General features: G+C 37.6%; 1 protein-coding gene across 1 annotated transcript in view; it reads left to right on the top strand.

The window, feature by feature from the left end:
• LOC145672968 (uncharacterized protein C05D11.1-like) overlaps positions 1-14926 on the top strand; it is a 79964-nt gene that overhangs the window by 45598 nt on the left and 19440 nt on the right. The window contains exons 12-14 of the mRNA XM_081742240.1: positions 4593-4773; positions 10953-11226; positions 14199-14379. Of these exons, the coding sequence (XP_081598366.1) occupies positions 4593-4773; positions 10953-11226; positions 14199-14379 (636 nt within the window). The remainder of the gene's footprint in view (positions 1-4592; positions 4774-10952; positions 11227-14198; positions 14380-14926) is intronic.

Genomic DNA, 14926 nt, shown 5'->3' with positions numbered 1-14926 from the left:
CAGCTTTCCAAAGTCCATCCACAGTTGTCACGCCGTTTTCCTAAAGCCTGCTTCAGCAATCCAAATCCGCAATAGTCCATAGGACTTGCATCTGGAGATTTAACAGGTACCTCATTGAAAGGTATCACGTGTATACCACTTACCTCCTCCATCTCCCTGTAGAATGCGAGGGATGATCGTGAAGTATGATGAGGCCTTGTCCATGTGAATGCGCACCAAATTGGCATCATTTCCGTACATTGTTGGAATCTCATGCTCGTAGATCGGCCGCATAATCTGCTCCTGAAAATACTTCGAATTTATTTTGCAGTCCTTCGCCACCCTACAAATCTTCAGTTTACCTCGGTAGCAGTAGCCAGTAACGACCATGAACCCTTTTGAGAAGGATTCTTTACAGACACGGACCCACCTTCTGAAGTTCTTGGCACCTTTCTCTCGGTACATGATGGCTCTCGGTTTGCCGCAGTCGGAAAGGTAAATCGAGCTTTACGACGTACATCTACCTTTGTTTTGCCAGATGTCGTTCGTACAGTTTCCGGGCGGTACACTTTCGTTCCTTTTGGTGGGCATCCGTGAGAAGATGGCCGCGATCTTTCATGACTTTTTCCAGCTTGAGTTGATGGTGTAACGTCCAGCTCACAGTCCTCAAAGACACGTCAAGACGATTAGCCATACACCTTTGTGTTAGCGGATTTTATTGCATTGCCATTTTGCGAAGTTTCCTTTGCATGGTGGAGGTGGCCTTGGTGCATTCCCGCTTCCTAGGCAACTTAGTTGGTGATCCAAATGGGGGAGCTTTGTTGCCCTTGTACTTTTTAATAACATTTTTTATTCCACTTAAACTGATGTTGCAACCATTCTTCTTGCACTGTTTTCTAATGACAGAAACACTAAAGTGGGCGTCATAAAGAGCCGCAACATAGCCTTCCCAAAACCGGCTTAGTTTGGGCGGCATTTTGGTCACAGAGCGGAAACCCACACACTTGAAAACAAATTTAACACAACACTCACAACAATGGTCCTGTTATGCGTTATTGTCGTCCGCGCGGAAAAACAACTCCGTTCCCAGGAAGCCACTGCACAACACTGCAGGACGCCACGAGCCAGGTCGGGTGATCCATTCTGCCCGGGAGGGGGAAGGAACGAAATCGGCGAAACGTAGGCTGAACAACCTCTGTATAGTAAAGTGAAGGTATTTTAGGGGGCAAAATGCCACCGAAAAAATCACCTTTGGAATATCAGAACAGTGGCTTTGTAGTAGTATTAGCCATTATTTGTGTTATAATTTCGAGGTCTGCGCGGATATGGGTATCCGCGCCATTATAACTTTTTGCGGATATATTAGTTCCTGTGCGAATGGCGGGTAAAAATGCGGATATTCGTGAATTTTAGTGTTCGTTCTTCTAAACACTATTAATTATTTATATCTTGTAATGAAGTGTGATTACCCTTTCGGAACAAATAACCACCAGAATAAAATTTAGTTTCGGTAATTATTTTATTTTTTATTTGAGGGGCGCGGTGGCTCAGTGGTAGAGCGTTCACCTCGGGTGCTTGGGGTTTCTGATTCGATCCCAACTCGCGCCGTGTGGACTTTGTGGTGGACAAACCGTGATCTTGGGTTTTTTTCGAGGTTCTCCCGTTTTCTCCCACTTTCTTCATTCCACCATTTCACTCATTTCTCATTATCACCGTCTCCTTTAGCCTAACCGGCATAACCGTGGGACGTTAAACTTAAAGATTTCATTTCATTTTTTTATATTTTTTAATTTTTTTTTTAACCTTATAATCAATATGAAATGCTAATCTGATTTTATAGCAGCTTGTGTGAGGTTGCATATTCTTCCTCCTGGCAGGTCTTTTATCTCCATTTTGCCTATCCGTTCTAAGTAAAAACACTTATGTATTATCAGTTAGGGAAAACAGAGACAAAGAATTTGCTCTAAAATTAATTGACAGATAATGACATTACCAGCTTGTCAATTTTCTTGTTAGAAATCTGCAGTTGAGGGAATGTTATGTAAGTAGGTATATTTCCATTCATTTCGTATTTCTGTTTGCATGAATTTTATTTGGTGTAGTTGAATTACAATAGGAAAAAATAGTTTGGAATATTTAGCTTGAATTCTATTGATATTATATCATAGAATTCACTAAACTTTAAAGGAGATATTTAGAATTGTTATAGTGGGAATTATTTCCGAAATCGTGATTATCATAGAAGAAACAAGGTTTATATATTTGTTATCTCATTTGCGGATGCGATTTGTAATATTCGCGCAGACCTCTAGTTATAATCAAAAGTTATGCACAACATCCCCCTTCACAATTTACATCACCGACGAAATCACACGCAAAGAGTGAACCTCGTAAAACCTGTGCTAAAAAAAAAAAAAAAAAAGACCGAGGATATGGTAGTCTCTGAGAATCCTCCATCACAACGTATTATGGCCAAACGATTCCATGTGTCCCGATCAACAGAGGATCGTGCAGTGTGTTACAAGGCCAGGATGCATGCGTTAACACCAAGGCATATTGCGGAGCGAAAGAACAAAGATGATGGGCTATACAGGTGCTACCTAGCTGGTAACAGCTCGAAATTTGTTGTGGGTCTGAGATTAGTGGTTGGGAGTCTAAGTGCCTGGAAAGTTCGGACCACCACCTAATGCAAAGAAAGTTTCTTTTCGAAAAGTTTTATGATTGTTACTAAATTTTTCCAGGGAAGGAAACTCAAGATTCGGAAGGTTGAAAGAAATACCAAAATCAGTGTTGCTTAGTATCTAAGAACATGTCCTGTTCCCAGTTTACACAGACGAAATACCAGCAACCACACACATCGTGTGGACTTGCACGAGGACAAAGTTTCAAGTCACACAGCCAAAATATCACTGGCCTTTTACTTACGCATGATAGCTTCAATTGATATCTATGCGATTCCATTCGAGAATATTCCCGTTGAAAGAATCCAGATGTGCGTAGAGTTAAGAGAGTCTTGTGGATTACTCTGCTTTTCGACTTCTCAAATGGCGCCCTCTATCACGCCTGGGTCGCATGGTAATAGCATCTGGGAAACTTGCAAGCAGGACTAGGACAATGTACCCTGGTACAACTGCAACGAAGTATGCTACAATGTAAACTGCGATGTTGTGCAAAAGTTCTTACCAGTTACCATCGCATCAATATTGTTGGGGTAGAATCTCTTAGGTAAACAACAACTTCAATTTGTTCGTATGGAAAATGACGCCTCTGTAGTCAGAAGACAAGAATGTTATTCAAAATTAGTCTTGTTGAAATAAGTAAATTAGAATTTAAATAAAATTTTAGGTCTTGGCCAGAAACGCCCGCAGAATTTTTTCCCAAAGGAAGGCAAAACCGACACATCAGCGAAGTCGCGAATATATACATTTTAATACACACATTTTATGTAAAGCAATTGTTATTGATGCATATTACATAACTTTATTAACTACAATCAATATTGTAGTGGGCAGTAGCGTACGCAGGAATTTATTTCGGGAGGGATCCAAACTCAATATGAGGGTATTTTATATTAAAATTCTTAAGCTTGCCCCTGAAATTAGAATAAATTTACACAAAAGTTGAAATTTCGGGGGGGGGGGGGCGGTGACGAAGATTCTTACCCCCTGCGTACGTCCCTGGTAGTGGGTGACGAAGAATGTATTTCGAAGAACTAAACGCATGTGCATTCAGATGATGCTCAAACTATAGGAGTTTTTTGCAGATGGCAGTCGAGGCGTCAAGTACACTTCTTTTTTTGGTGGATCCATTGATTTGTCGTAACAATTCCTGAGTAAACTTGTCAACTTTTCGCCATCCTTGTTCACTTGTTAGAAAAAACAATGAAATGAAATCTTTAGTTTTACGTCCCACGGTTATGCCGGTTAGGCTAAAGAAGACGGTGATGATGAGAAATGAATGAAATGGTGGAATGAAGAAAGTGGGAGGAAACGGGAGAACCCCGAGAAAACCCACGAGCACGGTGTTTGTCCACCACAAAGTCCACACGGCGCGAGACAGGTAGTAAGATATCATACAATGCAGCAATATATATGTTTATCGTAAAGAATCATTGACTTACCAATGATGTTACTGCCAAAAAGCCTTTATGTCTGAGAATTATTAATTGTCAAAATAAGGCTTTATATATTACAAGATATCGTGTGTTTAGTGAGATCACTTCAATAGCAAAAATATCGTGATGTGTTTCGTAATTTTTTTTCCTCAGAGAACTATTGGGACCTTCTTTAAGGGCAGGAACGTAGCTAAGGGGTGACCGAAGGGAGGGGTGACTATGAACCTGTTTAAAGGGTTGTAATTTGTTCCATATATTGTTGGATAGAGTCAGTAGAAATATGCCGGCCCTAGAAGAATTATTATCTGTACTATAATAGGCTGGCGGTTCCATTGGTTCAAATTCTGTTTAGGATATGGATATTATGCTTTTTCTTTTTACCATTCATTTCATTATCATAATTGATTTCGTCTATTTTTTTAACCTGAATAACCGAACCATGGGACATAAAACTCAAAAATACTATACAATAAAATTTCAAACGTGTTATTTCCTGCAGGTTGAACCTGGCAAATATGAGAGAGGAGTTCGTTGGATTCGAGAGTTGCTATTTCAGACAGAATTCACTCCAGAACGATTGCGCATCATAGCAGCTAAAATGGCCAACGATGTTGCTCAACTAAAAAGGAAAGGCAATAGAGTAGCTGGTGCCTTAATGAAGGGTCTCTGCTTTAGTGAAGGTAAGGATTTCACGTCTGAAAATTATCTTTTAATCCTAGTTATTTAGAATAAAGGAATCCTAAGTTTCAAATATGAGAATCAAAGCGAAAGATACTCAAGTGATTTCTTTAGAACACAAAAATATTGAAAGCTCTAAATAGACGTTTAAATTTAAAGTTTCGAACAGCTTATGGACGACGTGTAGAGAACAGAAGAGAGAACAAATAGAAATCTAGAATGAGAGATAAAATCGTATGTCAATCAGGGTCGGAATTTAAAGAAAAAAATAAATAAAAGTGTGTTTAAAACATGAAAAAGATGTTCAGAATGTTTTAAAACACACGAAAGAAACATGTGTTTTAAACATTTTGAACAATTAAAACATAATTTTAAACATATATTTCAAAATCGTATAACTTATTTGTTAAGACTTTTTGCTCTCTACTTGCAACCGATTTTTTCATTTATTTTATCCTAGTTAAGACTACACTGTGTTGGGTACATAATATTTCACTATAGGTGAGTAATTCTCAACTTATTTCATACCACGAGCCCATTTTATTACACTTTCCTCCCAGTGGCTCTCATAAGTACTTTCTTGGTTGTAATAAGTTTTTTAGGTAGCTTTTAAAATCTACCTACTATGGAGATTCCACACAATCTGTCAATATACATGGTGAAACAAAAGTCCTCACCACTCCTGTACGTTGAGAACTGGTTGAGGGAGAATGATGGAACTTGGAAGTAGTCTGACACATCAGATGGTGCTATCAAGCATCATGGCGGCCATCTTTGATTGGTATTCGAAATTGCAAGTACAGTCATTTTACATGTTTTAAGGCTAGAATTTTACCAGAAATACGCTTGTGCGGTTATTTTAGCCCCAAAACAAGTCATTTCGGAGTTACTGCTTAAAGCTTCTGGAAGGTTCCTAATTATGCCCTTAGGGGCTAAGCTCGCGTTTCGTGGAAGCGGGTGAGATTATAGTTGTAAAATTTGATTACTATTTCAGAACACTGATGGTAGTAAAATTATTTTAAAATAATAAATTTTCGAAAAGTAATGTTTGAAGCACACTTCATGTTGTGCTAACTTTAAAATATTTTCTTCAAGCCTGTGTAATTGGTTGTTTTTTAAGTCATAATTTATTGAAGAAGAGTAATATTTGGGTCATTCAGAATACAATGGATCCAAGTCCATTTGCCATAAGGTTCAGATTTGCTCAGCAAATGAATTGTATTTCAAAACGTAATATCTTCACACTCAAGAGTCCAACATAAATGTAACTAAAACCACGTGAAATTACGTAGGATAGTTTCATATGACAGCCGCTGGACGGGCTTCAGTGGGGCAGGAGGGCAGCCGCTCCCACCTTCATCCTGAATTTCAGATTTTGGGGGGCAGTAAGGTAGTTTTAGAAACCTTTTGATAACAGAACAAGTTTGAGGTCCTTACACTGAACAAATACGGAGGAAATACAGATTTTCAAAACTGGAAAGTTGCTTAGGCCCAAGTTCCAGAATTTTAAGCAGGTCCGAAACCAGAAAGCCACCTTTGGAATCCTTGGGCCAAAAAATATACAAGAGAGCAATATAGGCCTTAGCTCCTTGCGGCCAATGGAAATGGATTATAACTGATCAAAATCCATATTTATTCGGTGTAAGGACTTCAATTTTTTTCTGTTGGACTTTGCTCAGCAAAAGGTTTCTATATATGCATTTCTGCCCCCAAAATCTGAAATTCAAGGTAGGGGCGGATGATCTCTAAACGGATGCCCCTCTAGCGGCAATCATATAAAACTAGATTGCACCTTGTCACGTAGTTTTTCTTTTTTTCATTTCGGATTCGTGTTTGCGAAGATGTCACGTTTTCCATCGGTGTATTCTTTTTGACACACCCTACATTTATTTAACTTAATTATGCGTCATTGATTATGGCATTCGGAGCTTGACTTGTTAATCATTCCCACACTGCAGCGTACACAATATAATGTTAATGTCTTAAATTTATGAGGAAGGAGGAGGAAATTAACCCCCCTGTTATTCCGTTCCATCGACGCCCTTGTCTAGCGGTTGTCCTATGAAACTCTAGCTCACACCCTTTCATGTGGTTTTTGTGTCATTTATTTCGTTCTCTTGGCTATGAAGATACTACGTTTGCTGAGCAAAAGTGAACCTTGCTGAAAATGGATTTCGATCTCTTGTGCTCTGAACGTCCATATCTAAAAATATTTTTAAACAACTGCGTTGGAGCCAAATTTATCCTGCAATCTAAGTTTGTTCGAAACGCATAAAGTTAGTTTATTTAGTTTGATTGATTACAGTTTTGCATCAGTAGCAAGGATATGTGAGACAGAACTTATTGTTTAAAGTGGGATCCGAACCACTAATTTTGAAATTTTACGTTGAATCGCAGTCAAAATCTATTCAGCAAATTCCGGACGTCTCGTGCCTCTACCTTTAAAATTCAATGTTAAAAGACCGAAAATTGCGCTCTGTAGCGTGGTGCATACATACTGACAGACAAACAAATGTAGATCAAGTCGTCCCAGGAGCCTCACTAACGTTTGACAATGATATGACAATAAGTATCACGCTTTAATGATAAGTTAGGCGGGTGAGTGCCATACCTTGCGCTTTCTTGCGTGGTCGCTTCATACAAGCTATTCCAGGGTGTAAAGTTTTTAAGAAAATTTAGGACTGAGGTAGGGGAGAGAGACGAAATAAAATTTTCATAATATAGTGAAAAAGAAATTGGTGATAAAAAATTCTTACCTGAAGTTCCCAGTTGGATCTCAACCACATCACTGACGTTAGAATCATCAGATGCAATTTTCAGATCAACACTTCTACCATTTGTTTGGGTTTATAGTTTTCTTTCACAGCATTGCGTTTTTCATAATGATTCTTCATTCTTTGAACTAAACCAACTATTTCTGTCTTACACGTTTTTCAGCGAGCTCGTATGGTCGGTTTATATATATATATATATCTGATAGAGTTTGAGTTACCTTAATGAATTTTCTCCAAATGATGTCCTTTTTTCCTTCCCGTAAAACTCATGTTAAACGATTCCAAGTTGTACGGAGACTGAGAACCAACATGTACTGTATCAACGAATGCCTGCGATATTTTGATTTCAGAACCGCAATGTAGCAAAGAACCCTTTGTTTGTAATCTGAATACAACACAAAAACTTGTTTCCATGATAATTCTTTTATTTATTTTTTAATATCAGTTCTACAAGTAGTACGACTTTTGACTACGACACTTTCTTGCAAGTTAATTTATAACCATTTAAACAATACAATGAACATTAAAAGCAAGGGGAAAAGAGACAAAATAAATAGTAGATCACCACATTGATCTGCCGTAGCCGCGAGAAATCCAGACATTCACATGGGAAGAAAATAGTCTTCTGAACGAGGAGCATTTTTTGACAATTTTCTTTCTCTGGCAGATTTTTTTACAAAAAAATAAAATAAAGTAAAATAAACGTGTTTAAAACAAGTCTTAAAAATACACGTGCTTAAAACAAAATATTTAAAACTTATATAAAATTTGTTTTAAACAAAACAACCCTGATAGCAATGTGAGCCATTTTAATGACACAACTTTGTCAGTATCACCTCTCTGTTCATTTTTTCTTTCTCTGAGTACTTTGTCGATAAATTGCTGCAGGTTTCCAGGCTTGAAAGTAGGGCTGTGATATTTAGATTTGGATATCGAAAATCAATACGGAGAAAATAATGTGAGGCATTTTGAACCTGGCTCGATATATCGAAATATTGATTACTAATAGTTTTTTAGCATCGAGTTTTCGATATATGAAAATAGCGATCGCCGTATTTCAAAGCTGAATGTACGATATCGGTTTAAATAATGTCTTTGTATTTGAGTCATAATTAATCATATTCCTTTAAAGCATGATGTGATATATCAATGTATCAAGTAGAGAATCGATGAAAGTGCCATAATTCTAGCCAAGTTGTGGTTTGCTGTAGACTTGTCTTTTTTAACGAACAATTATTCTGGTCCATAGATAAAATATTGTTTTTCGTATTGTGAGGTAGATTGAGATAGCAAATAAATCATAAGCCAATCATTTCTATCTGAATACTCTGGGACACCAGTTTGCTGCTTCATTTTTAGGTAAATCGCACGGAGAGGGAAGGAGTTGGTAGGTAATCTAACATAGGTAAAAGACAATGGTGATAGGGTTAGACGATAGTTTTGCCGATATGTTACCCTTGTATCCATGATTACTGATGCACTACTAATACCTGTTTTATGTCATTCTGTTACGTCGAATCCTCCCCTCCTTTACTCCACCTACTTCTCATAGCCCTTTATCCGATCATTCAGTCAATGCTCTTACGTCATACATTGTTGAATATGTTTGCTACAAACCTTTAATAAAGACTTTTAAAAAAGCCATAGTCTTTCAAAAATTAAACACTATCTGTTCGTATTTTACTTTTGTATCCAGTTGCATGAATTAAAAAAAAAAAAAAAAAAAAAGTAATCTAAAAGTATCTTTGTTTAATGCAATTATTCATACAAGAAGAGAAATTAGTAATTTTGAAAGAACAATATTTATGGAAGAAGGTAAACAGATCGAATGCATTACCTTCTAGCATCTGAGAAAGCGTTTCTGCGCATACCATTTCGATCTTGCCGTTATAAATTTATCAGTGCAGTCGTAGGCAGTTGATCCCATCGTTTCTTTGAGCTACCCCAAGGGTTTGTAATAAGACTGTCAGAACATCACAAGTATTTTGCTTTGGTTTCAAATAATCTTTTTAAAAGTATCAAAGTGAATGATCTCTTAGAGTATATTTTTTAATATTAAAAGGAGAACCCAGAGCTTTTCCTAATACTTAAAATTATGAAAAGAATACTTCTTAAAATAAAGAGCCAGGGAAAATTTTATTTACATCAGTGAATAATTTTATTGGTGGAGAAACTTACAATTTAGTGTTAATGTAGAAATCTGGCTCACTTGTAGTTAAACAATGTAAAACTCAATTCTAAGAAGTGAAATGAGTTGTACGTGAATTGCCCAGATCTGTTGACAGATGTGTCTAGAACAGGGGTTTTCAAACTTTTTGCAGTTGAGACTCCCCTCAACCACCAAAATCTGAACGCGCCTCCCCTGTCAAAAATGAAATGTGTCAACAACATAAATACATGTATCCCTAAAAGAAAGACTATCACTATGATAAACTATGTTTCATTTGTTAATCACTAATGGAAATATCTCATTAACACAGGTGATCAACATTGTACACACTGACTGCACCTTATAATGTTATTACCCGGTGTTAATAATTATTAATTGAAGGGGTAATTTGGATAAGGGCGTATCGACCTATTTCCGGTAAAATGAGATATACATATTTTCTACAATTTTAAGCATATCCGTATGTGTCTGGATGGTGTTAAGGTAATATCTCTGATCCGGAACGCCTGTCTCCGAAAATAGTGTGTGAATACGTTGGTTAATTGGATAAGGGCGTTTGTTTTTCTGCTCTCCTGAAAAATTTAAGAGTTGCTAGTTACGCCCTTATCCAAATTTACCCCTCAATTGTGATAAGTCAGATATGTGAAAATTGAAAAACACGAGCAGAGAGGGAATTTAAATAAGAAAAACCGACACATTTAAATATTCAGCAAAGTCAATGGGATAGTCCATTATGTATTATTAAAAAAGAAGGGTATAGACTTTAGTATGCGTGTTGCATTATAAATATGTTCTTTTGTAGGATATTTTTTTAAAAGTCCTCGTGCCTCCCCAAGAGGGCGCACCGCATAGTTTGAAAACCTCTGGTCTAGAAACACCTTGTCAGTACAGTTAATAGTGTAGGTTGATGTGAAAGAAATGTTCGCTTTGGCGTTAAATTTAAAACTCATCTTAGCAACACAACATAGGAATGGACTAAGGTCACAAAATGTGTACGTGTCCAGCAAACAGGCTGGAGTACCCAGGCAGTCAAGAGGTAGTGTGTTACACTTTGAAGTTAATGTAGTTAAAGCAAAAGTTGTCTCTGGTGCGAAGGTCCCTGGTTCGATCCCAGGGGATGTGAGTTTGTGATATACATGTCTATGGAATTCGAGTATTGTTGATTGCAGAAAACACATTCTGTGACACTTTTAATGGTCTTAACAACATTTTTAAATTGTTTGTGTTTATTTTGCAGAGAGTAATCATTATACATCTGACATGATTAGGCAGCATAAATTTTTGACTTCGTTGTTGGAAAGTCTTGACCCTGCTCACAAGAAGGGTACCTGTTGTTCCACGGAACAGTGCAATGTAATGGAAGACATAAAGACAGTTCGTGATCTTCTAACTTCACCTCAAAATATCGCTATTCACATGGCAGCCAATGTAAAAAATATTGCCCAAATCGTGGACCCAGTGCATCCGTGGAAGAATTTCCTTCCTGAAGGAAAAGAGTCTGTAAAGAAAAGGTAAGTCGGTGGCTGCGTGGCTAGTAATAATACGAATATAATAAGTAATTAACTATAGGAAAATAAATAAATAACATGTACACAGTCTGATCAAAAGTGTTGTCCCAAACATCTGCGAAAAATGACAGTAGTTAGAAATGATGTATGAAAATAATCTAGCACTGTTATAAAACCTTGATATTAGTTGAATTACAACACAATTATTGTCCTTTGTTTCGTGAAGAGTGATGATGGAGTGGGGAAAGAAAGAAGATCGTGTTCCAGTTTTGTTGCAGTTTTGACCCTATACAAGCGCGGACACCCTCCGACAACTATCTTTAAGTTGCTGCAGAAACTGAATATTACACAGAAATTCGTTTATCGCATCATACAGTGATATCATGAAACATCATCTGTCGAAGATCAGCGTCACAGTGATAGACCTCGCTTCGTCAGGACACTAGGTGTCATTAAGGCAGTGAAGGCTAGAATCACTAGAAATCCGGTCCGTAAGCAGAAACTTCTGGCCCTGCATAAGAACATGTCGCTATCATCAATAAAGACTTAGGACTGCATGTCTATCGCAGAAGGACAAATTAGCAGTTAAATCTCCGCTTAATGAAAATGCGGCGTGACATGCTCTTGCAGTAGTACGCGGATAACAAATGTCGACAAATTTTGATCACAGGTGAGAAATTCTTAGCAGTTAAGGAACACCTCAACAGACAGAATGATAGGATGTATGCTACAACCAGTGCTGCAGCATGTGAACAAGCTCTCCGATTCCATAGAGCGTTCACCTCTGGTGCTTGGGGTCTCGGGTTCAAACCCTGCTCCCGCCAAGTGAACTTTGTGGTGGACAAACACCGTGTGCGTGGGTTTTCTCGGGGTTCTCCCGTTTCCTCCCACTTTCTTCATTCCACCATTTCATTCATCTCTCATCATCACCGTCTCCTTTAGCCTAACCGGCATAACCGTGGGACGTAAAACTCAAAAATTTCATTTCTCCCCGATTCCAGCGAGGCCATCACCCTGCATTAGTGATGGTTCGGCTAGGTGTGTTGTACCTGGGTCCCACTGACGTCCATTTTTGCTAAAAGAGTGTGAAAACGGGGGCCAAAATGTACCAGGAGAACATTCTCGATAAGGTGGTAAAACTTCTTGGCACCACTATGTTAAAAAATAAGCCTTGATTGTTCCAACAGGACTCAGCACCAGCTCTTAAGGCGAAGACGACATAGGGGTGGTTTCGTCGCAATAAAATTGCGTTTACCACCACCGAAGAATGACCCTTGTCCAGTCCAATTTTAAATCCTCTTGACTACAAGATCTGGTCCTATTTGGAGGAGAAGATGTGTGCTCAACCTCACATGACTGTGGACTGCTTGAAATCTGGTATAGTGAAAGCAGTGGTTGACATAGACATGAATGTTGCGCGTACTGCCATTGGTGATTGAACGCGTCATTTACAAGCCAGTGTCCTGGCATAGGGGCGACAATTTGATAATTGCTGTATCAATTGATTTGTCACTTACCCTTGTATATATTGCATTACACATTTCTTTCTCTCCATACGTAGTTTCATTTTTATTGCCTGCTAACCTTGAGACAGAACTTTGGCCAGACTGTGTGTGTATATAAATGAAAGATTTTTGTAATAAGTTTACATTCTTCATCGTCTACGGAACTTACGAAGTTTCTTGTGATTGTAGCAAAAACATAGCATAACTAGCGTAAGAGATTTGATAAGTTCTCGAAATGATCTACAAATGAAAATACTAATTCCAAACCACGCACATTATTGTTATGACAGTCTTGCTTTATGTCTGGATCAGTTTGTTTTAAAGGATGACACTTTTGACACCCAAGTGATTATTAAATACTTAATGATGAAGAAATATATAATAATATGAAAAATACTCCGAGTGACTCAGTTTTGTCACTTAAGCTGGTGCCAAGCGAACGTCTGAGTTTAAACACTGTCGTGAAAGTCTTTTAGGTAATCTGCGAAGTGTAGATCAAAATTTGCCACAGCACCAGACGTTATTGAAAGAGTGTGCTGTGTGGTTTTCCAAGGTCGAGATTTAAGGTGAGAGATATTGCAGCTCTAAGCATTTCAAATGAATTAACATTGAACTTTTCACCAAGGAACTGTACATGGAAGAAACTGTGTGCAAGATAGGCATCGTGACTGCTGACACATGACCAAGAATGCATCAATATGCCAATCTTTAAAGGTAACAGCTCATTTTAAGAAACATCCAACTAATTTTATTTGTCAGTTCATAAACATGGGTACATTTCGCCACTCCACAAACGAAACAGCAGTAAAAACAATGGAAGTTACCTCCATCTTCAAAGGAGGCCATATGTATAAAGCCTGTCGGGAAGGGTTTTTTTTTTTTTTCCTAAATGCAAAAGATACGTCTATCTCTTGTACTATCTTTCGCGTGATACAACCATCATCCCTGAATACTATACAGCTTTCAGATCAACTTGAAGAAAAAAATCAAGAAAAAGACCGGGTATATATATATATATATATATAAAAGCATCACGACAATGCTCGTTCCCATACAAGTATCGTTGCAATAGAGAAAATAAATGATTTACTGCAACACTCGTCTTACTTATCATATTTGGATCTACCGGACTTCCACTTCTCAAAGCTGAAAAATATGTTGATAAACTTCAGTTTTCTTCGAAGGTAGAGATTAAAAATCAGTGGAGGAGTATTTTGCAGGCATGTCACAATGAGGTTACAGATTTGTGTGTCATTTATATGGGACGACAGTGTAACATGAGACATCCACATGCCTTAGTTTCTTTGCCATCCTGATCGGGGTGTATTTCTTGGTTATTCACAGCTAACCTTTATATCTAGAGGTCGTTCCACTATTCGCCACTGTATTATTATTATTATTATTATTATTATTATTATTATTATTATTATTATTATTATTATTATTATATGTTTATATATTTATTTAAAGGGTTACAGTAACACCTGATTGGACTCTCCTAACGGAACAAGCAAGAGTACGAAACTGCGTTGTTGGACTTGGTTCAGTTGAGTCAGCATTTTTATCACATACTGCCCAGTGTTTGAAAGATTTTAATGATCCAGATCTTCCTGCCTTGCTAGTGTTTCTGCAGTACCTAGGACAGCTTGAGGTAAGAAAAAGAAATGTGACACTTTAATTTTATTGTGAAAGCTGTCATACAGCAAATTAACTTGAGTTGCAAAAACCAGGGTGACGCTAACGAAAGTGAGAAAAGTCGATATGATGTTTGAATTAGATTTGTGAAAATTTAAGTGAATTTGCAGTTTCAAATTTTTAAGTGAAACGATGTGGTGTTCTTTACATAGCTAATTTCCAATTTGATAATTAATTAGGAACTTTTAAATATATTTATACAATAGTAAATTTGAAACATCCTTAGAATGGCGTATATCGAAAGTTTGAAATTTTGGAATTTATGACTCAAACAAAAATATACCTCGAAATTAAGAGAGAGAGAGAGAAATTGCAAGTAGGCTGAGAATCAAACCCAGTCCTCGGGCGTACGGTGCGCTAACCACTACGCTAATTAATTTTTTATCGGACCAGTCACACATTTTGACTCGGCACTGGTGCTTAGGTATTAACGCTCTGACACTGTAAGCTAGAAACACACTTGCAATCTTAAGCACGGTGGTGTTTTTGTGTTTTTTTCACAC

The sequence above is a fragment of the Thermobia domestica genome, chromosome 2 (assembly GCF_964235325.1).
Source record: "Thermobia domestica chromosome 2, izTheDome1.hap1.1, whole genome shotgun sequence".
Lineage (NCBI taxonomy): Eukaryota > Metazoa > Arthropoda > Insecta > Zygentoma > Lepismatidae > Thermobia > Thermobia domestica.
Note: the sequence above shows the minus strand (reverse complement) of the source record. Positions and strands in the feature narration are given on the sequence as shown.